Source organism: Balaenoptera physalus (assembly GCF_965194825.1).
Source record: "Balaenoptera physalus genome assembly, chromosome: 18".
In the NCBI taxonomy this organism is placed as follows: Eukaryota; Metazoa; Chordata; class Mammalia; order Artiodactyla; family Balaenopteridae; genus Balaenoptera; species Balaenoptera physalus.
The window spans coordinates 10,571,446-10,596,999 of record NC_138899.1 but is presented as its reverse complement, the minus strand read 5'-3'; the positions used below and the strand labels follow the sequence as shown (position 1 = coordinate 10,596,999).

Sequence of the window (25,554 nt, the reverse complement as noted above, 5' to 3'; positions counted from 1 at the left end):
GTGATTTTGGAAGTGGTGCAGTTACTGAACATTAGGTGATTTCAGGGTGTGATTATGGGACCAGGTGGCTAAAGTGGAAGAACAGATTATTTGACCTGAGATCCTAAGAACGGAGCCGAGATAATGTTGTGTGGCTCATCCACATGGGTGATAGGAGTTAGGAGCAGAGGGACGGTCATGAGTTGGGTAACATAAATTCTTTAGAGAATATTGCACTGTGCAAGGATGTTGATAGATGACAGAGAATTGGAGAAGGTTTTCCTGAGCAGAGAAAATAAACCTCAAGGAAACGGAAGTTTTTCCAAGGATTAGAAGAGGTAATGTTTTGTAAGTGGCAGTGAGGGTTGCTGGAGAAGTGAGGTCCTTGAGGGCGTTGAGTATTTCAGGTGAGGGAAGGAGGTGAGTGGAATGTCCCATGAAGATGCCGGATCTGTGGTAGACCCAACTGATCATGGAGCGGGCTCTCAGAAGGTATTGTGGAAAGGCCTGGAAAAGAGGGAGCAGGTGTTTGGGGAGGGAGGAGGTGGTTGAGTTATCTGAGGTTCCAAGGATGGGCAGGGAAGCTTGTACTTCTGGTAACGGATGCAGAGTCCCTGAAGTAACGGCAGTGAGCACTTGGGCTCAGAAAAGTGGTCTCAAAGGCAGTCTGAGGGGGCTGGGTCTATACACTTCATCTAGTTAACTTTTGAGTCTTTTTATTTTCCTCTGGCCCTGTAGTCCCAAGCCAACACTATCTGTATCATGGATGAGTGCAGTAGCTTCCTGATTGGGTTCTCTGCAAGTACTCTTTACTACATCAATCCATTCTTCAGTATGCACAGAATAATCTTTCTAAAGTACAAAGCCAGTGATCACTTCCCTGCTTTAGTGTCTTCCCATTGCCTCTGCATGGACTCTGCAGTCTGATTTATACCACTTTCTCTCAGGCCCCCTTTTTTCCTGCTTGACTGTTGTCTTCATTTACTGGTATGCACCGTCTTCTTCCCACCTGAAGACCTTTCATAGTTAAGCTAGTCTAAGCAGTTGTGACAGTGAGAATCAAAAATACAGTGACCTAAGAAAGACGCAGTTTAATGTCTCTTCCATGTAACAGTTGAGAAAGGGGTTGTCAAGGGCCAGTAGGGTGACTCACACTTTCACAGCAGATGGTTTTCATTTGGGGGTCCAAAGTGGCTGCTTTCATGCCCATCATCCAGCCTCAGCAGGAAGAGAGCAGGGACAGGGGAGTTCACGCTCACTGTTTTTCAGGGCATAACCTAGAAAGCACCCTTTATTTCTGCTCTTGTCCTATTGGTGGTTAGTCTAGGTGGTCATACCTAGATGCTCGGAAAATGGGAGATGTAGTTGATACAGGGTGGCCATATCCTCAGGCAGAGTGTAGCATTTCTCTTATTGAAGGAAAGGAAAATAGATATTGGCAGACAACTAGGAGAAATAAGAATATATACATGTATCTGCTCATTTTTGGAAGCACACACACGTACACAAGACCAGAACTAATAAGATGACATACGTATAGGAGGTGGAGGTATGATCTGGTGGAAATGATTGGGGGATGGGAAACAGTACATGGGAAGAAAGAGAAAGACTTCTTTGATTATACATTTTTGTATATTTCTGACTTCTGGATCCATTTTAATATTTAAAAATAAATAAATAAAATCATTAATGTTCCAGTGGAAAAAACTCAAAATGGAATACAAACAAATGGACAGGACTGTATGACTAATACAATCATGCTGAAGGAGGGGGGACAAAAAAAGCTAATCTAAATAACTTTTAATAGTATTTTTACTGGATACCCTCAAGGCAGAGATAAAATATGTATAAACAAATATTAAACTCTAGTTAGTAGGTTTGTTTTTCCTGGTTCATCGGTTAGCAGTTCTGAAACCAGTTTATGTGTATTCTGGGACTGAGGAAATAAACACATGTATGGTGGATAAGAAGAGCCAAGTTTCTCACTGTCAGAGAAAGGAGTTACAGATATGGGAATGGAAAAGTGTGGAATGAACCCCATGGTGTTGAATTGGAAGTTCAGTGTGAATTCATACTGCTTAACCTAGATTGAAAGATAAATATATAACTATATGTTACCACATTTGTAATTGTGTGTGTGTACACACATACACATGCCCTCTAGCTCAGGATTTCTCAACTGCAGCACCATTGACGTCTGGGGTAGACACACCTTTGCTGTGGGGAGCGCTGTCCTGTCCTGTGCATTGTAGGGTGTTTAGCAACACCCTTGGCCTCTACCCACTAAATGACAGCAGCCTCGCCTCAGTTGTGACAACCACATACTTCCAGACATTGCCGTATGTCCCCTGAGGGGACAGTCATGCCAGATGATTGAGAACTGCTGTCCTGCTGAGAGGTCACGGCAGCACTGACACCCAGAGCGAGGAGCACACCAAGCGCCCAGGTCTGGTTTTCTCAGTACCACCCCCCATAAATGGAACCTGCACTCCTGGACAGAACGGCTCCTTTCAGGAAGAGTATAAGGTGAGCCTGAAAGATCTTATACAAGAACGTAATCAAGTGTTCAAACAATGGTGATGTGTCAAAAAGACACAGGAACCAGCTTTCAGGGGCTTCTGCTGGCCAATCTGGGAAAAACCTCAGCAACAAAATGAATAATGCTAGCAATAGATTAAAACCCATGAAATAAAATATAAGTCCATGAATTTATACTGATACAGATAGGTAAGAAAGATACATGAGGGTGGAGCTCACAGCTCTTCCTTACAGTAGATTTTAAACTAACAAGTGTAGAAAAATCAGTACTTGGCAAACACCAAATTGTTTGGGTAAGAATCATCAATGATTGATGCTAAAATTAGTGGATGAAAGTTATGATGAGAGACAGGTATTTGCTTAGTTTCATAATATCGCCTCAGGTGATAACTAATTAATTACAATGGGACAAATAGTACCTTTAAAATGGAGAAACCTAGCAACCTACCCAAATGATTAAAATTAATATCACTGGTAATGGGACAAATCAATATCATGCACCTCTTGATAGGATGCACTGAAAAGTACACATTCTTTCTGTGATATTCTTGCCAAAAAATGTGTAACATGAATATAATCACGAGGAAACAGGCAAACCAAACTGAAAGAAAGTGTACAATATAAATGGGTTGTACTCTTCAAAATGTCAAGGTCAAAAAACAAAAAAATGGATCAACTTATCTACATCAAAGGAAACTAAGGACACATGACAACTAAATGCAACGTGTGATCCTGGATTAGTTCCTGGACCAGAAAAAAAGTTTTCCTTTTGTAGTAAAGGTCATAAATAGGACAACTGGTGAAATTTGAATAAGGTCTGTAGACTAGATAATGATACTACTATCAGTGTTAATTTTTTGATCTGGTCATTGTACTGCGATTACAGAAGAGACTCAGCTTGGTTTTAGGAAATGTACACTGAAGTATTTAGAGGTAAAGTGCATCTTATCTGCAACTTACCCTCAAATATTTAAGAAAAAAAATTGTGTGTGTGTATACATAAAAAGAGAGAGAAAGAGACAATGACAAAGCAAAGCAATGTGGTCAGATATTAACATTTGGAGAATCTGGGTAAAGGACATACAGTAACTCTTTGTACTGTTTTTGTGAATTTTCTGTAATTCTGAAAATACTCCAAAATGAAAAGTTTTAAAAAATAAGTGAAGAGGAGCCACGTGCTTCCCTCCTCCCAAAGCTAACATTCAAGGAATAAAAACAGAGAGGCATTTGTGATTTGTACTTAAATATCATTCATCTGACTAATTCTAAAGGATAGAGGGGTTAAAAAGTTGTTTTATGAAGAACAGAAAGTGGACAGTTTACTGTTTAGTTTGATAACTGTTTAGTTGTTCAAATGATTTTTTCTTTTTTCCCGAGCTGATGGTGAGCTTTTGTTAAGATAAAGATTCTTTAGAGCAAAAATGTAATTTGGTCAAAGTTAATTTCGGAGTCCCCATGAAACGCGCGGTGGCTTTTGGCCTCTGTTTGATCCTGGCAGTGTGTGCAGCTAATGTCTGGCCAGTGTTTTGGAAGCGGCAGGTAGTCAGGAGAAAGCCGCCCCTAGGGGTCCTCTCTTCTGTGGCCTGGTCGTGATTTCCCGTACAGATGGGACCTCGTGAACTTTGGCAGAGGTCATCCTCAATTCCCAGTCCAGATCTCAGAGTCATAGTTTTTAGGAGTATGTGATTAATAATATTGTAAAAGTTACAAACTAAGCCTGAGAGTACCTCTGCTATCTGCTTATTGTTTGAACAAGATCAATTTATATAATAGCGTTGTCTTAACTGAAACATGGAAAGTAAACTAAATACAAAATGGTAACTTTCAGATATGTAGGATATCTTTTAACAGTTCAATGCATTTTATCATTTTTCTGATCTTTGGAGCTTTTAGATATAAAATAATTTTTGATTATTCCCTTATTTGGCTTTAGAATTAATTAATTTACAGTAGTTTTTGGAGCAGTCAGTTGAGGGATCTAGATTTTGGTTGTCTGCCATTAGCCATTGTTTTACCTTACGGTCCTTAGGAAAGAATAATAGATAATGACTAGTAATATATAACATTGCATAGTAATATGTAATATTTTACTCAGAGAACGTTAAAGGGAAAATGCTCTTGTGTATTAATTTTATTCCTGAAACACTATTTAGCAAGGTAAAAGTCTGTATTTTCATGCTGTATTTACTATTGCAGTAGAAAGATTTTTAAAAGTCCATGCTTCGTTTGTGTGCTTGAACATCTCTGTTCTTTGATGTCCAAAATGTAAATTAATATTTGCTTATGATTCTTTTGAGTTACATTTTCTAAAATCACCTCTTTTTCAACTTTGAATATGGAATTAAAGTAGAACATCATTTATCCTGTAAAACTGCATGCATTTAAATTTTTTGGATGTCATGGTCATGAATTGATCACTGGCATCAGAAAATAATCTTATTTTTGTTCAAATTATCATTAACTATTTCTGAAAGTTATGTTGTATTTTACTGAAGACAGAGTCCGACGCCAACTATTCTGGCTTTGGCCACACAGAGAGCAAGGCAATTTATACCAGCGTTAGGCTGTAACAGGAAAGCCAGTAGAGTTTAAATACAGAATATGGTGCATGTAAAGTGAACAGTATTATTTTTATTTAACTGGAGGAAGAAAGGACAGAAATCCTGAGGATTAGAGTGTCGTCTTTCTAAGTTATTTACTGTTTACGCAAAAAAGCTTATAAATTGAAACATTCTGAATCGTTAATTTGTACATAAGAACATTGTATTTTGGAAATAAAATTATAGCAGCACCTTGATCTTCTAACATTCATCCTGTCCAGTCCCTCCTTTAGGATCTTATGTTTTCCAGAACTTCAGTTACTATATGCAGATAATTCACACATTGCTGGATTTGTCTTGCATTTCTGTGTTTCACTTTCTGTTCTGGACTCCTTCATGTGATTGCCCACCTCCGTGACCTCTATATTCTGATGTATACACATTCTAATCTGCGTGCTAGTCTGAACTCTGATCGTTTAGACATTATCAATCTCATCTCTCAGGCATCTCTAATTTAACTTGCAAAAGATGCATCAGGTTTTTTCCTTTCAACCTATTCCTTTTCTGTAAATACCATCTTCTATGATGTTGCAGAGCCAGAAGTTTGGATGTTGGCCCTTGACTCACCTCCCCCATCCTTACGTCCACTGAATCACCAAGCCCTGTCTGCCTCCCAAATATCTTTCAACTCTGGCTGCTTTTCTCCTTCTGTGTTGTCCACTCCCTAGCTGTGGTCTGAGGCCTGACCAGTTTTCAGCATGTCTCCTGCAATTGTCAGCTTGCTTTTTCCCATCTTCGGTCTTGACTCTTCCCAGTCCCTTTTGCGGTAGCAGCCAGAGATTCCTGGAGTGCACAGATCTGGTCATGTCTACCCTATTTCAACCACTCTGGGTGCTCTCAAGGTAAAGTGAAATCTTTGCATGGCTGTCAGACCCTGAATGCCCCTGTTTGACTTTTGCGGTGCACCGTTCTCTTTGCTCATACGCTTTGGCCATGGTGTCCTTCTTTCAATCCTCTTCATAGAAATACCTGGTGGTATCCACTTACTTTTTACCACAATGAAAGGTCTTAGATACTTTAAGTTCCTCCCTAATATTACCCATCTTTGTGTCCTTCTGCATCTTTCTCTATTTTCTTTCCCAGCCAGGAAAGTTTGTGTAAGTCACAAATACGTTCCTCTTCTTGGAACACCACATCTGTCATTTACTATGCATATAAATCTCTCTGGCAAGTTGTAACTCTTTTCTTCTTCTAAAGTGGTTTAGTTTTGTCTGTTTGTAAAACATGTGACAGAGGGATTCATTTCCCTTTTATAGCCTGAACTCTTTTTAAGGAATATTCTATTTAAATTCTTGCCTACCTAGTTTGTCTTTCTAAGCATCCTAACACTTTGCTTTTAATTAATTGCTCTTCATTTTTGTCTATCAAAATATCACCTATAATATAGGTAAATGTCAACTTTTTGCAATGATTTGTTGGATATATTGATGCAATCAGAAGTTTTTATACCTTTCAGTAATTCCTCATAGAAATGTACATAATTACAAAAGTCCTTCAAAACGTTAGTTATTGAATATGGGCCAAGTCGTTATCCACAACGCACGGTTGGGATAACTATGCGTTTCTCCTGGGCATGTGCTGGGAAAGATATTTATTAGATCATTGTCTAGGATAACTTCTCCCATGGAATATTTGTGTAGCTAAAGGAATAGCATTAAAATTTGAATTTTGGAACTTTCTCTAAATGTTTTGAAGTAGTTTGAATAGATTGAAAATTGGATTTTATAAAATTTTAGACACGTAATGTCTTCTGAGTCAGGAAGAGAGATGCTAAGAATTTTTCATATGGTTGTTGGTATGGTCTAGTACAAAGGGATGCATAGAAAAATGCCTGGAAGGCTGTATTAAGTTGTTAACATTTGTTGGCTCAGAGATAGGAAGTCATATCAAAAAGTATGACCTTCTCTCCCATATGTACACATTAGGGCACAGGGTAACCTGCTGTAACAAAGATTCTTAAATCCAGTGGTATAAATAAGATAGAAATTTATTCACTTCTCCCTTAACAATCTGGCTGGTCTGTGCTGATGGGGCAAGTTAGTTTCCTGTGGTCATTTCAGGAGATACACACACATCTGTCTCTTCCCCCCTCTGCTCATCCGCACACTGACCCTGTTGCTCCTCTTCATCCGCGTTGCCAAAGCTGAGTTCCTGCTGTATCAGGAAGCCCTTAGGAAAAGGGAAGGAAAGGAAGTTCTGGCAGTTCTTTTTTTCATGTAAGTGAGGCTGGAGTCAGATACATCACTTTAACTGTAGTCTCTTGTCTAGGAATTGGTTTGCCATGTCTAGCTATAAGATAGATGGGGAAATGGAGTCTGCGTCTGGGTGGTCTTTTGTTCAGCTAAGATTCTATTGTGGAAAAAATAAAAAGCAAATTTTAGAGGAAACCTGCAGTCTGTCACAATATACTTCTGTTTAAAACAATGTTCTTTTTACATATATTACTGTTGTAACTTATATTGTACTAAACATAAGATGAACGATTCAGTCTCTCTGGATCACAGTTTTCTTATTTTTGTCTCCTTTTGCCTTGTAATATTCTATAACTGGTTACTGAAAGTTCCCCCAAAGCATGTACCATACTGTTTGCTTTCTTGTTCCTTCCTGTGATATCTAACTCTTGCATGAGTAGTAGGTGTGGAGAAAATGTTGAGAGAGAGAGAGAGATTAATCTGCTCAGAACATCAACGTTGTTAAAACTTCGCAGCAGATGTGGGCAAACTTTTGGTAAAGGGCCAGAGAATAAATATCTTAGACTTTGTGGGTCACATGGTCTCTGTTGCAACTACTGGGCTCTACTGTTTAGCATGAAGACAACCGTATATAGACACTGCTGGGTTTCAATAAAACCTTATTTACGATTTGACCCGCAAGCCATAGTTCGCTGATCCTTCCTTGCCTTATAGGATGGATACCCCCTCCAGATGGAAATAGCGATAAGCTTAAATTTGTGGAGCTGCATTCTTACAGAATATTAACTAGAGGTTAGGTAGGTAGGTCAGTGCTGAGGCTTAGGATGCTGTACAGCTTCTGTCTGATGTTTGTTTATTACATGTTGTCTTCTGCTCTATATTTATTCTCATATAAAAGGATAATAATGAGCACAGTAATAGTAATGCACCTATTTGAGTGCTTGGCATTGTGTTAAACATTATTTCATTTGTACCTCATGACAATCATACTAACTAGACTATTATTGTCACCATTTCACAAATGAGGAAACTAAAACTTCGGGAGTTTAAATAGCTTACTCAAGGTGAGAGGTAGATGAGGTGCTTGAACCTGAGTGATTCTTTGCTTACTTTGTAATCATTCTTGTATAAGTGAGGATTCTGTAAGACTTGAATCAGATCAAGAACAAGCAAGAACAGAATCAGGCTTTCTAGGTTTGTTACGAAGTATAGTGGTACAAGTTAGAACTATGCAAGAGTGGGTTAAAGAATTGGAAGGAATTAGCAAACCTCTCTGTTTACTTCAACTTCAGCTCTCTTATGCTCCAGTCACCCTTCCAGTGGACACCTACTCTAATTCCTGCTTTCCCTGGTTTTGAGGTGCCTCTTCGCTTTACCTTTTACTCCTATTTAATATCTTTGTAATCTACTTCCTTCATAAAGTCTTTCTATATCACAGAATCCTCCTCATACCATTCATATCCCTCTTGTGGTAGTTACTTATTTAAACTTTACTTTGGAATAGTCATTGTGTACTAGGCTCAGTTTTTCCTACTTGATCACAGGCTTTTTTCTTCTTCTCGTCCTCTTTGTCCTCTCCCTTTCCCTCCTCCCCTCCTGTCCCACCGCCCCCCGCCCCAGCCCTCCTTCTCCTTCTCTACTTATTTTGAAGTATACTTGACATATAATAAACTTCTCATATTTAAAGTATTCAATTTGATGAGTTTTGACATATGTATGTATACACCTGTGAAACCATCACCACAATCAAAATACTGACCATTTTTGTCATCTCCCAAAGTTTCCTCATGGCCTTTGCCTCTCCACCCTCTCTCCAACCCTGTCCTAATGCAACCACATGATCCGCTTTCTGTAGGTTGCATTCAGTATGCATTGCTTCTGGTCTTGCTTCTTTAATTCAGCGTAATATTTTGAGATTCATCCTTGTTGTGTGTATTGGGGGACTCACTTCCTTTTATTGCTGAGTAGATTTCCATTATATGGACAAACCACATTTTGTTAATCCATTCACTGTTGATGGACATTTAGATTGTTTCCAGTTTTTGACTTTGCACATAAAGCTGTTAACCTCTGTGTGTCAGTGTTTGTATAGGCATATGCTTTTATTTTAACTTGGGTAAATACTTAGGAGTGAATTGTCTGAATCATATGGTGAGTATATGTTTAACTTTTAAAGAAACTGCCAGACAGTCCAAAGTGGAAGTAAACTGTAAAATGTACCAATTTATTCCCTGTCACCCACACAGGTGGTGACAGTTCCACTTGTTCCGCATTCTTGCCGACACTTAGTATTATCTGTCTTTTAACCTTTAACCACTTAAATTGGTGTTTGGGTATATCTCATTGTATTTCTTTGACAGTGATGTTGAACATCTTTTCCTGTGCTTACTGGCCATTTGCATATATTTTGTGAAATGTCTCCTAAGATCTTTTGCCGATCTTTTTTCACCTGGTTTGCTTGTCATCTTATTATTATATTGTTAGCATTCTTTATATATACCAGATACAAGTTCTTTATTTTGTGTTGTGAATATTTTCTCTGTGGCTTACCATTTCATTTTCTTTATTACATCCTTTGAAGAGCAGACTGTTAAATTTTGATGGAGTATAATTTGTTGATACTCTTTTCATGGTTCGTGGGTTTTGTACTATCTAAGAATCTGTTCCCTACCTCAAGGTAACAGATTTTTCTCTTGATTTCCTTCTATAAGTCTTATAGTTTTAGGTTTGTGGCCCAGTTTGAGTCAATTTTTATGTATGCTGTGAGTTAGGGTTGAGGTTCATTTTCTGTTTTTCCCAAATGTGTATCTAGTAGTTCTAACATTTATTGAAAAGACATTGATTTCTCCATTGAATTTCTAAAATTTGCATTCACAGTTTTATTGCTGCCTCAAGTTCAGACATTTTTGTTGTCAGTTGAAATCAAGGAGGTAAGTAATCTTGCATGGTTTTTTGCTAGGCCATAGGACACTGATGATAAATTTCTCCAGATAATAGGAATTAGATTTTTAACAGACTCATTGTTTTTAATTCAGCCTGTTATCATTTTATTTTTAGGTGTTACACATAATATTGCATTACTTCGAGAGGTGATAATCAACTCACGCTTTGTGAAAGGAGACATCAACACTAAATTTCTTTCTGATGTGTATCCTGATGGCTTTAAAGGTTTGTATATATTGAAGTATTTTAGTGTATTAAAGTTATTATTTTTTATACTTTATTACAGTATATACTTTATTCTGAAATTAGGGCCTTGGGCCTATATTGTACTTGATTTATTGATATACTTAGAGTATCCTAGACTACAGACATTCATGATTTTGAGTATTCATGAGTGACTCATGAATGTGTAATAATCTGTAATTTTGTTGAGTGAGAAATTCAGCTAGTATATGGAATGTTGTGTTTCTGAAAGTCAATACAGGTTTGTATTCCTCGCTGATAGAAGTATATACAGGAACTCTTCTTTAATATTAAAACTGTATCTTTATGAAAATTAGCATGGAAAATTTCAGACTACTAGGTGCTATTCCTATTAATGAAAATGGGGATGTCTAAGAAGATGACGGCTTTATTCTGAAACATGAGTTTTGAATAAATTAGTGAGTGGACTGTGAAACTTAGCACTGCAAAGTTATCAGTGAGTGTTTCCAGGTAGTAGAAAAATGGCTCATTAAGTGAGAGACAGAGAAAACCCTTGAGTGAGCATTGAAAACATGGTTAACGTGGTATTAAGACACTGACAGGACTTAACATGAGACTTAACCAGAAATGTTACTCACGTGAAAGGCTCTACATATGTTTCTAATGAACTTGGGGACATGTGAAGATTAGGTCTTCTCTCACAAATTTTAAGTGTTCTTTATATCCATTTAAAGTGTTTTAGTATATAAAACGACTCCTTCATTTTAGGAGCCGTATATAGATTCAGGTCAGCTTCATTGAATACATTTACAAAGCAACTTATTACATCAGAATTTATAATACAGAGTTTTCATAAGAGTAACTGGAGATTACTGATTTGATTGTTCTTTCACAACTTTAGTGTTACAGGGCTTTATCTTTAGTACCAAGAAAAATAAAGAACGTGTTTTATTTTTATTTACAAACTTAAAACAGAGACTAATGAATCATCAGGTTCTTTTTCCTGAACTTTTGAATTTTTAAAAATATAAATTACAACCTTAACATGATTGCACTTTTGTTCTTGTGTGATTATTTCGTTAATATCTGTTGGTTTCATGAAGCCAGGAACCACTTAATGTTATTGCTTTTTATTGTATCACTAGCAACTAAAACAGACATTAAATAAATATTTGTTGAATTAAGGAAAAGAATCTTTTTTTTTTTTTTGATTTAGATGATTCTTTTTATTTTTATCATGGCTTTACTGAGATATGAGTCACATACCATACAATTAAAAGTGTACAATTCAATGGGTTTTAGTAAGGGAAAAGAATCTTGTTCATAGTATGGGTGAGAAGGTATTACCTTGACTATTTTTACTTAACTGTACATGTGTCCAGATTACAAATTGGTTTTATTTTGATCCTAACATTTCGGCTTCTTGTCCTTTCCAAAGTTTTAATTAAAAGTTATTGTCAGTTGTGAAGTGGACTCAGATTTCCATGTGCTTTTGTGTCTGCCTGGCTTACATGAAACAGTAGGCAGAAGGAGACAACAGGTCAAAACTTAAGGGAACCTTTAGAACACACATATTGTATGTGTGCATGGGTATTTATATATACATACACACATTTATACATGTGTTTATACATATTTGGTATTATATCCCATTACCATGGAAAAGAAAATGGAGCATTTTAAATTTCTAATTGGAGTTGGGTACTATGTGCTATACATTTAGCAGCAATTGAAAATGTTCCAAATTCTCAAGAGAACTCAGAAATTTTCTTAAAACCGAATATTGCAGTTTACTGTAATAAACTTAATGTATTACATTTCTTTTTTGGCAGGCAATTATCAGCACAGACACCATAATTCTGTTTCTTATGCATAACAATTTTTAAATTGTTATAAGTTGTTAGAAGGCCTTTAGCAATTTTTAATCTCATCCTTCATTTTACATGTGAGGAAACCAAAGCCCAGAAAGACTGATAAGGCTAAGTGACCAGTAATATAATAAAGCCACAAATTAAACTTAGTGTTTAACTTAGTGGTTTCAACTTCTGTTTCAGTACTCATTCAGTTGTGCTAGGATTCAAATTCATAAACCACAGAAGTTTTCAGAGTATGCTGTATGTGTCATATTGTCTGTTCAATATGTACGATATGACAGTTTAAAAGTACACACCTATATTTGCCATTCTTAATGTCTACTGTTTATTTTATTCCTTCATATTATTTTCATGTCAGTTCTTTCTTCTCTGAATGGCTACTACCTCTTGTTCTTCTTCTTCAGATTACTGTATTTCTCCTTCCCGATTTTTCCCCAGAGCAGGTCTTAGATATATTAAACTGTATCATCTTTAATTGTTTGATATATGTGCCTGAAAGAGACAGCAGGAAGTGGCAACTGAAGTTAATCCAGGATCTTATCCATATGTTTGAGGCTGAGTCATTTTGCCCCTTTGGGATTACCCATCTGCTTCCCATCTGTCCAGCTATCCTAGACACTATTCATAGGCAAGTGCCTGTTTTTATGACTGCATTAAACTCTTTTATTATATATGTATATTATCCCAAGTTTATTTGTAGACTAGGACAGTGTTACTAAAGTCTCTTAGACTGAACTTTGAAACGATTGTGTCTAAAATTTAAAAATAGAATACACAAGAATTTGTTCTTCATGTCAACTTATTAGATGCTGATGTTGAAAAGGGTATTTTCCTTTGATTCTGAAAAATAAATGGAAAATGGAGAAGTAGATATTTTGATTTTGAAATAAAGGGAAAATTGAAGAAGAAGATATTTTAAGAAGTATAATTTCAGTTAGCCTAGAATGGACATTTTGGACTTACTTCTCTGCTGCCTTGCTACACTTGAACCACCAGCCCCATCAAAAGAAATCATTAGAATTATCTTTCTCTTCGTTGCAGAATGTTTAGACAACTTTGATTTAGCACAAGAAGTCTACTATTAATTACACTTCTCTTTATTTTTTCCCTTTGAATTTAGTCACGTATTTCTGTACCTTTAAAAGTGGTGAATATGTGACTGAAGTGTTGCCTTTAAAAATTCAGTCATTAAAATCATTCAACAAATAATTTCTTCTCTAGAAGAAAATGAAAGAGAAATAATATATTTTCCCTGTCCTTAAAGTGGTTATATCATTAGGGAAATAAACATGTAAAGAACTAACTACACTACAGGACAGAATAAAAGAGGTGCTAAGGTGAAAAAGATATAAGCAGAGTGTCTTGGAGTGGAGAAAAAAGAAACTAGTTGCAATTTGGGGAATCAAGGATGGCTTCAAGGATGAGGTAGTGTACACTATTGAAACACCTCTCCAAGGACTCTCTTCCGTAGGTGCAGGGGTTGTCATACTGCCTCAGGAGAGCCACTGTGTGTATCTCTTCCTAATCCATCTTCTTTGATGTGATGTTGGTGGTTTGAAATCAGCCTTGGAGAAAGTACTTACAGTAAGGAAATTGGCAAATGCTGCACACTACCGCACTTCTTCCTTCACACCCCAGTTGGTTATTAAACATTTACCAGCAAACCACTGCCTATACTTTGACCTGACTATTGGGAGCAAACAGAGTCATTTGCATACAAAGGAAGAAGATTACCTATCTAGGGAGGGAGACCTAGAAGAATCCCTGAAGACAGGAAGTACTCAGTTTTAGACCTGCAGGTATGGGAGGCAGATGACTGCACTGACTGAAAAATTGTGAGAACACTTAAAGGTATTAGAGGAGTACAAAAAACTGTGAGTTTTAGATATGAAACATTTCAGCAAAGTGAAAGGACTGCTAAGAACAAAATTACAGTGACCCCAAAAAAATACATGGAAGAAGTATCTCAAAATATGTAGCAGAAAGGTAGAGAGAATGAAATGTGCGAAATGATGAGAGATGTAGAGAGAAGTGCCAAGAGATTGTATGTGTAAATAGTAAGAGTTGCATGAAATAAAATCGACAAGGAAAGGTTAATTTTAAAATAAATAATAAGGGAGTTTTTTTTTTTTTTCAACTGTTCTTAAGAAAGACTTGAGATGTTGTTGGAAAGACTCACTGAGTTTCAGACAGGATTAATGAAAAAGAGTAACTATTCTAGGCATATCAAGAACAAAAAACTTTTTAAAGCTTCTAGGGAGAAAAAAGCTATATGCAAAGAATGTAGAATGAAATCATCTTCAGGCTCTATAAACTGGAGATTAGAGAACCTTAAACTGAGTATCTGTTCCATAGGAAAGAACTTGTTCCAAGAGTACTATACCCAACTAAGATATCCCTCATGTGTCAATGTGAAAAGAGAGATTTTAAAATAAAAGTTCAGAGATGTACCATCACATATACCCATTTTGAGGAAATTACTGAAGAAAATACTTTAACCAATTTGTGGTTAAGATGATAGCTTAAATATACACCTTTTTCCTCATCCCAATACCCCCTTTTTTAAAGACACAAGCCCGCAAGGAAAAAAGAGAGATGATTTTAGAAAATGTAAAGCTGAAGGGTGATTCTTAACTGACTTAGCAACCTAAAAATGTTGAATCCTAAGCTGACAATATGAAAAACTGAGAAGTAGCTCCTTGTCACTGTGGAACCCTTCAGAAGTCTCAGTAATTATTAGTTCCAGTAACTTGGAAAACTCCCAAAGGAGGGAATATTGGTCTAAAATCTCTGGAAGATTTTCTCCATATCACCTCCTTCATTCTTCAAAGCAGGGTGACACTGTCTCCTTCACCCAGGCAAAAGCTTGGAGGTTCTTCCCTGTAGAGAACAAAACAGTCTTTGTACTGACTGACACCAGGCAGAGTTGGCAGAGGATCAAGTGAATATGGACATAATGTGGTGACACCTGCTGCTCCCAGCCCTGTTCTCCACTTGGTTCCCAGAGTGCTGGCAGGCAGACAGGCACAGGCACAATAGTAGAATATCTTTCTCTGAGAAATCTAAGCAGCCCTTAGAGAGATTACCCAAAGATTCCCCCAACAAAATGATCCCACCAGATTACCCTACCCATGAAGCCAATGGTCAACAAAGCTGCATCCCACAAAGAGAGAGCATGCACGGATCAGTATCAGGACACCTATCAAAAATGTTTCATACTACACTAGACTTAAAAGGAACCACCAAATGAGTATTAAAAATAGACAGTAGGACTAAAACCACTTAGGAGAACACAGATCTGGCTTCTTAGAAACTGGGTCATGCAAAGGAGGGTGGGTAATAGCATGAGGTTTACAGAGGCACGTCACAGAGGTGCTGCCACAGGGGGTTGACCTCCAGTAACCACTGGAGTGGAGACCATAGACATCGTTTAGGGCTTTGGGCTTTGTTTGAAATTATCCCCCCGAAAGGTTAAGAAGGTGAGCGTTAATTGTGAGGAAGAAGTTTTTCTCCTTTCAGTTGCAAATATTTGCTGAACCCACTACATCAAAGGCAGTAGTTTAAGCTCTAGAGGTGAAATTATTTTTAAAAAGCCAAAGGCTTTCTAAAACCAAGAGACGCACCTTTTTCCAGCCATGTCTTCACCAGAGATCCCCTGCTCCCTGACTCTATGACATTGCAGAAGGGGTTTTAAGCTTTAATGCTCTCAAGGTCAAGAGGTGGGTTTGAGAAACCTTAGACCTTCACCTGTTGAAGACCTCAGCTGCGAGAGCGCTTTTGGCTGCATCTGTTGTATGTGCAAGGCTGGAGGTTCTCAACCTCTTCTGCCTCCTACAGACGCCCAGAGTCATGCCTGTGAATCTTCCCAACCAGGGTTGGCAGAGAGGTGAAAAACAGGTGTCGAATTGTACAGCTCTCTTAGTTTACTTTCACATTTGACAAAAGGACAGGAAGAATTTAAATACACTCATTTAGGTCCCAAACTCCTAGATGCTTAGGATTTATCAGTCAGCAAAAGAACTTGCTGCCCTCACGGGACTTACATTCCAGTGAGTTAGCAGGCAGCGTGCATTCTCAGCTCCCCTCCTAGCAACTCTGCAGCGTTTTACAGGTGAGAACCTGCTCAGAAACATAAATGAAGTGCGCTCGCCTCAGCTTATTCGCCTAGAGCAGAAATTGAATGTAAGAGTGACTGACTCAACACCAAGCTAGCCTGGGCTGCTGTACTTTTGCCTGGACTCAGAAGAGCCTCTTCATTGGCTTCCTTACTGCTGCCATTGCACATTCCAATTTATTCTTCATTCAGCAGCTAAGGTTAACTTTTAGAACCAAATCAAACCTTCTCCCTTACTTTGGAAGCCCTCAGTGAGTGAATGGCTAAACAAATGGCGGTATACCCATGCTGGGGAGTACTACTCAGCATTAACATGGAACAGACTACTGAGTCATCCAACAGCATGGATGAATCCCAGAAACATTATGAAATGTTTCTCCATTTTTATGAAACTAGAAAAGAATCTAGTAACCTGGGGCCACAGAGGGAAAGCAGAGACAGGGATGTTGACTGGGAAGAGGTGCAAGGGAATATTTTAGGGTGATGGAAAATTCTGTATAGATTGTGGTGTTTATGTGGGCATATACATTTGTCAGAATTCACTGAACTGTACACTTAAAATGGATGCATTTATTATATACACATTATACCTCAAAGTTTAAAAAAAAAAACCCTATCTCTGTTAATGGGTATCCATTGCAGTTAAAATAAAATCAAAACTCCTGATGGCTTATAAAAAAAATAGATGTTAGAAAGGTATTTGATAAAAATTCAGTAGCCATTTCTAATGAAACTCTTTTCTAATAACCCATTTCTAATAAAACAAAAAGTAAACTGATTAAATTTGATTGAAAGGCTACTTACTGAAAGCTAATAAAAAGCTTCATTTTGCATGATGAAATGCTAAAATCATTTCCCTTAAAATCAGGAACAAAATGAGGTCTACTATAAAATTACCATTATTATTAAATATTGTTTGAGGATAAAAAAGGAAAAAAAGGAAGTAGTTGGTGTAAATATTTTTAAAAGAAGAGACAAAGTCTTTTTTTTTTTTCCAGATATGATTATATTCTAGAAAACCCAGAAGATCCTACTAAAAACTTCTAGACTTAATGAGCAAATTTGGCAAGGTGGCTGAATGCAACAAGAACAGTATGCGAAGTCAGTGACTCTTTTTGTGTGTGAGATCTAGCTTGAAATGAAAATGGAGAAAACCAAACCTTTTCTTATTAACTGTAATATCTTGTAAGACTGTAGAGAAAATTTAATAGGAAAGACATAGAACCTATATGGAGACAACTATAAAATCTTGTCAAGGAACAAGAAACACAATCTGAAAACATGGGGGAAAAAAATCAGTTATTTTTTGGGGGGACTCAGTATATATGAGTGCCAGTCTTTCCCAGATTAATACACAGATTTTATATAATTCCAGTTAGATTCACAAGGCTTACTACATAAGCGATTTAAAAGCTTATATGTAATCATAGATTTCCAAGAACAGCCAAGGAGATTATGAGAAGTAAAGAGGAAAATTGGCGTCTGCACTGATGTTGACCTCAGCTGATGAAGATGCATGACTATTATGCTGTTGTGTGCTCCTGGGAGACAAAGACACTACACCCTTCCCAGCTGGCACCCTTCCAGCCACCTTCAGGTGAAAGTCTGTCCACACTGAAGCCGGTCTGAAAAGGCTGGAAGAGGTGACTCCTTCAGATGTACAGATATCCATGCAAAATCATCAGAAACATGAAAAAGCAAGGAAACATGACACCACAAAAGGAATGCAATCATTTCCTACTTAGAAACCCCAAGGAAATGGTGATATGTGAGTTACCTAAGAGAAAAAAAGAAAAAAACCCTCAAAGTGATTATTTTAAGGAAGCTCAATAAGATTCAAGGGAATGGGATAGACAACTCAGTGAACTTGGAAAAACAATACATGAAAAAAACAAGTTCAGAAAAGAGAGCTAAATCATAAAAAAAAAGAATGAAGCAAATTCTGGAGCTGACTAATGCAATGAATGAAATGAAAAAATACAATAGAGAGTTTCAACAACAAGCTTAAACGAGCAGAAGAGAATCTGTGAACTTGAAGACAGATATCTTGATATTATCCAGAGAGAGGAGAAAAAAAAATATTAGAATGAAAAACAGTGAGGAAAGCCTATGCAAATTATGGGACACCATTAGACAAAATAATATTCACATTATGGGAGTCCCAGAAGGAGAAGAGAGACAGAAAGGGACAAAAAACTTCTTTAAAGAAATAATAACTGAAAACTTACCAAATAAGGGAGAGACATGTCCCCAAAGAGAACTTAACCAAACTGATTCAACCAAAAAGAACTTAACATGTTATAATCAAGCTCTCAACCATCAAAGACAAAGAATTTTGAAAGCAGCAAGAAAGAAAAGACTCATCACATAGAAGGGAATTCTGTTAAGACTATTTTATTGATTTCTCAGCAGAAACCTTTTGGTCCAGGAGAGTGGAATGACGTATTCAAAGAACCCAAAGGAAAACAAAAACAAAAAACCCAAACTGGAATACTTTACTCAGCAAAGTTAACTTTCAGAAATGAATAGATAAAGACTCTCCCAGACAAACAAAGCTGTTGGAATTGATCATAACTAGAGCTCCCTGACAAGAAATTCCAGAAGGATATATTCAATCTGAAATGAAAGGACAATAATTAGTACCATGAAAACATGGAAGTATAAAAGTTACTTCTAAAAGGAAATATATAATCAAATTCAATATACTCTAATATTGCAACAATGATGTTTAAATCACTTTGAACTCTAGCATATAGATTAAAAGACAACAGTGTTAAAAGTAACTGTAGCTATAATATTTTGTTAGTGGATGTAAAAAAGATGTAAATTGGGGCATTAACAATATAAATTGTTGGAAGAAAAATAAATATACAGAACTTTTTTATGCAAAAAAAAAAAAAAAAGAGGAAAATTGGCTTCTATATATTAAAACATACTGCAAAGCCTCTACATATAAAAAGTACAATATAAAGGATAAGATATCCTTGGTTATGATAGAATCTCTGATGCATTGCCTTTTTGGACCTGAATACCCCTCTTCTGACATGGCCAGAGTACTGCAGGAGTGGTCTGGATATAATAGTTCTTTTATTTAACGAGTTTCAGGAGGTGTAACTGCAGTCTAGATTGGTGATGTACAAGTGTAGGAGGGAATAGAATTATTCAGTGTTACTTTAGGTTAGAAAAGTCAGATTGATGGGTGGAAATCACAAAGAAACAGTCTAACTCAGTATGAGAAGTGACTGGCTAATGATTTAGAAATCCTTGTAAGAACTTTTCATTTTCCTATATTGTAGGGGTTCTGTAGGTCATATATAGCGATCTGTCCAACATTGCAGTAGAAGAGACACCCACACTGCATGGAGGATATAGAGTAGACGATATTTGCAGTACTTCCCTATTACAATTACCTGAGATTCTTTAAAAAATTGTAGAAACAAATTTAGTTCAATTGTAGAAGACAAGAAGTCTTTAGCATGCTTATATCAGACAAATTTACTGAGAATTAGCCATTGGTAAAATTTGAGAATCTGTTCCAGTATCAGTAAAAGGGTTAAAGTTGCCATGCATTGTATCAGTTTGCCTGTGAGATGTGATGATGTTCGATTTTATTTGGGATTCTCCTTAATATTGTCTGAGTCAGTACATCTAATAATTCGTTAGACAAATGAAACACGGATTCAGCATCTTACAGTTTAAAGGATTCCAATGTTTTGCCTTTTTTTCTGTTGGCAATACATGTTGTGCAGATGTGTCTAGAGAAGTGACAACTTTGTGAACCACTGTAGTAAATATATATTACAGCATGACTTAGGATACACACACTCGTGAAAAACAGTATGAGCAAAGTGCTCTCTTAACTTGTTTTGCTGGTCTGACCCACTGAACTGGTTTCATGAACTACTAAGTGGTTTGTATTTCACAGTTTGATAAACATGAGTCTAAACCACTTCTGTTCACAGTGAGATCCGTAGAAATGTAGCTTCAGCAGCACTCTGGAGCTTCTTGGAAATGCAAGTTACTGGGTCCCACCTCAGACTTACTACCCGTCATTCTCTGCAGGTAGAGCTCGGGAATCTGTGCTTTAATCCAGGCGATTCTGATGCACAGTGAGGTTTGAGAAGCACTGCTCCTCTTTATACCGCAAAGAGCTTTTGTGGTTATATACTTGCTATATTGTAAATTAAAATTTAGGAACTTTAAAAATAATTATTAATTCATTTTCAGAGTAACAATAGTAAATCCATTATATGTTGACATCAGAGTAGTGATGTCATCACACGTCATATCTCTTGGATCAGGGAATCTCCACAGTATACTCCTGAAAAAATGAGAGGGAAAAAAGCAAATAAATCTTAGCATTATTATGAAGATAGTTTTGACCTTGCAGAACCCCCAGAGGGCTCTTGGGGACTCCCAGTAATCCCCAGGCCATACTTTGAGAACCGCTCTTGTATAGATGGTATGTTTTTGAGAAGACCGAGACCAAATTTCTGTAATCCTCATGTAGGGTAGTTTATTATGGAAGCATATGGAATGTTTCCATCACTGCTTAAGTGTTGGGGATGATTAGGAACTTTTCAAAGCCTGTAGGAATGTGGTTTCTTAGGCCATTGAGGGTTCTGTCACTGAATTCCCAGACCAACGAGGCGTCCCACACTGGTGGTAGAGTTCATGGTGCTCCTAGTTTGTCTCAAAGAGTGGGTTACTGGGGCTTTCCTTTCCCTTCAGCGTCATGAAACGCTGCACCTTTCGTTTGCATGGAACGCCTCTCCGTAGAAAAATGTGCTGCCGATCTGGAAAGTCTCTATATTCTAGTTGTGAATATTTTTAGTCTTATTTCTGTTCTGAATAATTTTTTAAGACATAGTGTTGAAATTACTTCATTTCTTTCCGATAAACTTAAATAACTACCTGATCGTTTTTTCTTTGTTGAATTGTACACGTAGCGTCTCGGTGCTGATGACCCAGCACTCAAAGTGCCTGTCCTGCACCATCTCACAAACTCTATTGTCTGTACTACATAGCGTGGTGGTAAATAAATGGTGTTAGAAGTTGTGGCGAGATTACAGAGCACTCAGGGGATGTGTTAGCTGGCAGACCCTGGAGTATCCAGTTCTGCCTTGACTCACACACTTCTTGAGGAATTATTATGCATATAGAGCAGATTTCCCCGCTGCACCACACTCAGCCAGACCAGGGAGTCTTCCCCGGGGCTTGTCAGGCTAGACCACTGCCCCCAGGTCCAGCTGTATTACGGTAAGAAGAGTGAATTAAAGAGGGAGAGAGAAATCGATTGGTTGTTTGGTTGATTGACTGGGATTCAAACCCTGACTGTAAGTATAGAGGCAAGAGAATCACGTATTTATTTTCTTTTAGTCCTTCACATTAGAAAACATGGCCCAGCCACTGTCCTTGACCGGCAACACTCCTTTTCCTCATTTTATCCTCTCTCTCCTTAGAAGTAAAATTTGGGGTGGGGAGTGATAAGGAGAAGCAGATATCAGGAGCCCTAAGTTTTTCCTAGAGATCTCTGTGAGTAGTTTTCTTATTTGCAATTGTTTTGTTCCGTGCATCTGTTTAATATCTTGTTCCCCAAATTAGACTATAACCTTCCAGTGAGCAGGGGTCTTTGTTTTATTTGAACCATCTTGCTCCCTCCTTTCCCTCTGGCACAGCCCAGTGTCTGGTACAATACTAGCTCCATAAGAGATGCTTGATAAAATACTTGTTTGAATGACTAATAATTCTGTGATATAGAAGCATAGATGTTAGCATTATGCGTGTGATTGATTGACTGATCGATTGATTTCACTCAGGACACCAGTTAACAGAGAATGAGAGAAACCAGTTATTGGCGATAGCTTCATCCTTGTTTGTGGCATCCCAATTAAGAGCACATCGTTTTCAAGAAGATGAAAATTCAAGGTATGTGAGATCATTTAAAACAGAATAAATGAGCAGAAAAGTTTGGACATTATTGGAGAAAGTACTCTGAAACCTTTTAGGAAATCTGTTCAAGTAATTTGTATTTATTACTTTTGTTTTCTTACTCTGTTAATCTGGAAAAATGTTTTGAGAAGTGTTATAGTACTAAACTTTAGGAAATAACCTGAACAGTTAAAAATATGTATGTAAGAAACTTGTTTATAAGCTATAAGAAAGAATTAACAACAGGTTGAGTTAGTTATGTGTGAGCCCTAAGTGTACCTTTTAGCTTCCTAATAACCTGAGCAAAAGGGAAAACATGCTTTATACCAGGGCAAGTAAAAACAAAATCATTGTGACATTCATGCTTCTGAGTGACAGGATTATTTATTATGAATGTCTGTGCACTTGCTAGACTAATCCTACTTAGCAAGTATAGTCCATTACTTGCTAGAGAGGCAGTTGATAAAATTGTGTTACGTCAAGTCCTTTTCCTTTCTTTTTACTTTTCCTCAAGAGGAAGAATAAAGATTAGAAAAAAGATGGCAGGTGACCGAGCAGCTCTGAAGAGCACAGATCAGAAACTCAGGTTACTCCTGAAGAATTAGGTAGAAGGAAAACTAAATGGGTCTCAGGCTATATATTCATGGCTAATGTGGTTTTACTCAGAAAATCTCTGAGTAACCGGTACTTCTCTTTTTTAAAATTTTTATTGGAGTATAGTTGATGTACAACGTTGTGATAATTTCTGCGGTACCGCAAAGTGATTTAGTTATACATATATATACATTCTTTTTTTAAATGTTCTTTTCCATTATAGGATATTGAATACAGTTCCTGTGCTAGAGAGTAGGACCTTGTTGTGTATCCATCCTGTATATAAAAGCTTACACCTGCTCACCCCAACCTCCCACTCCATCCCTCCCCAGCCCCCTCCCCCTTGGCAACCACAAGTCTGTTCTTTATGTTTATGAATCTGTTTCTGTTTCATAAGTAGGTTCATTTGTGTCATATTTTAAATTCCACATATAAGTGGTATCATATGGTATTTGTCTTTCTTTTTCTGACTTACTTCACTTAGTGTGATAATCTCTAGTTGCATCCAAGTTGCTGCAAATCTGCATCTATCCATTCATCTGTCAGTGGACATTTAGCTTGTTTCCATGTCTCGGATATTGTGAATAGTGCTGCTGTGAACATAGGGGAGGGAGCATGTATCTTTTTGAATAAGAGTTTTGTCTGGATATACGCCCAGGAGTGAGATTGCTGGATCATATGGTAATTCTGTTGTTAGTTTTCTGTGGAACCTCCATACTGTTTTCCATAATGGCTGCACCAACTTACATTCCCATCAACAGTGTAGGAGGGTTCCCTTTTCTCCACACCCTCTCCATTATTTGTTATTTGTAGACTTTTTAACGATGGCCATTCTGACCGGTGTGAGGTGGTACCTCATTGTAGTTTTGATTTGCACTTTTCTAACAGTTAGTGACATTGAACATCTTTTTCTGTGCTTATTGGCCGTCTGTATTTCTTCTTTGGAGAAATGTCTATTTAGGTCTTCTGCTCATTTTTCGATTGGGTTGTTTGTTTTTTTGTTGTTGATGTTGTTGAGCTGTATGAGCTGTTTGTATATTTTGGAAATTAAGCCCTTGTCGGTCGCATAGTTTGCAAACATCTTCTGCCATTCTGTAGGTTGTCTTTTCGTTTTGTTTATGATTTCCTTTGCTGTGCAAAAGCTTGTAAGTTTGATTAGGTCCCGTTTTTTATTTCTGTTTTTATTTCTATTGCCTTAGGAGACTGACCTAAGAAAACATTGCTATGATTTATGTCAGAGAATGTTTTGCCTGCAATCTCTTCTAGGAGTTTTATGGTGTCATGTCTTATGTTTAAGTCCTTAAGCCATTTTGAGTTTATTTTTGTGTATGGTGTGAGGGTGTGTTCTAACTTCATTGATTTACATGCGGCTGTCCAACTTTCCCGACACCACTGGCTGAAGATTCTTCTTTTTTCCATTGTATATTCTTGCCTCCTTTGTCAAAGATTAATTGGCTGTAGGTGTGTGGGTTTATTTCTGGGCTCTCTGTTCTGTTCTGTTGATCCATATGTCTGTTTGTGTGCCAATACCACACCATTTTGATTACTGTAGCTTTTGCAGTAGTGTCTGAAGTCGGGGAGGGTTATGCCTCCTGCTTTGTTCTTTTTCTTCAGGATTGCTTTGGCAATTCTCTGGGTCTTTTATGGTTCCATATAAATTTTAGGATTATTTGTTCTAGTTCTGTGAAAAATATCATGAGTAAATTGATAGGGATCCCATTAAATCTGTAGATTGTTTTGGGTAGTATGGCCATTTTAACAATATTAATTCTTCCAGTTCAAGGTCATGGGATATCTTTCCATTTCTTTGATTCATCTTCAGTTTACTTTGTTAATGTTTTATAGTTCTCAGTGTATAAGTCTTTCACCTCCTTGGTCAGGTTTATTCCTAAGCATTTTATTTTGGGGAGTGTGATTTTTATAAGATAGTGTTTTTTTACATTCCCTTTCTGCTATTTCATCGTTAGTGTAAAGAAATACAACCGATTTCTGTATGTTAATCTTGTATCCTGCTTCCTTGCTGAATTCGTTTATCAGTTCTAGTAGTTGTTGTGTGGAGTCTTTAGGGTTTTCTATATATATAATAGTATCATGTCATCTGCATATAAGGACAGTTTTACCTCTTCCCTTCCTATTTGGATACGTTTTATTTCTTTTTCTTGTCTGATTGCTGTGGCTAGGACTTCCAATTCTATGTTGAATAGAAGAGGCAAGAGTGGGCATCCTTGTCTTATTCCAGATTTTAGTGGGAAGGCCTTAAGCTTTTCACTGTTGAGTACTATATTGGCTGTGGGTTTATCATAAATAGCTTTTATTATGTTGAGATATGTTCCATCTATACCCATTTTGGTAAGAGTTTTTATCATGAATGGATGTTGAATTTTGTCAAATGCTTTTTCTGTATCTATTGAGATGATCACGTGGTTTTTGTCTTTATTTTATGTGGTGTATCACATTGATTGATTTGCATATGTTGAACCATTCTTGTGAATTTGGGATGAATCCCAAGTAACCAGTACTTTTCATTTGTTCTTATCCTCAAGGGAAAGTACAAAAAGCTTAATGTACCATCTTTTTTTGAAGTT

At 37.1% G+C, this 25,554-nt stretch overlaps 1 protein-coding gene across 3 annotated transcripts in view; it reads left to right on the top strand.

The window, feature by feature from the left end:
• Positions 1–25,554, top strand: part of PCCA (propionyl-CoA carboxylase subunit alpha) — a 358,193-nt gene that overhangs the window by 178,450 nt on the left and 154,189 nt on the right. For all 3 annotated transcript variants that reach the window (XM_082434636.1, XM_082434634.1, XM_082434635.1), the window contains exons 17-18: positions 10,367–10,477; positions 22,264–22,372. In XM_082434636.1, the coding sequence (XP_082290762.1) occupies positions 10,367–10,477; positions 22,264–22,372 (220 nt within the window). The remainder of the gene's footprint in view (positions 1–10,366; positions 10,478–22,263; positions 22,373–25,554) is intronic.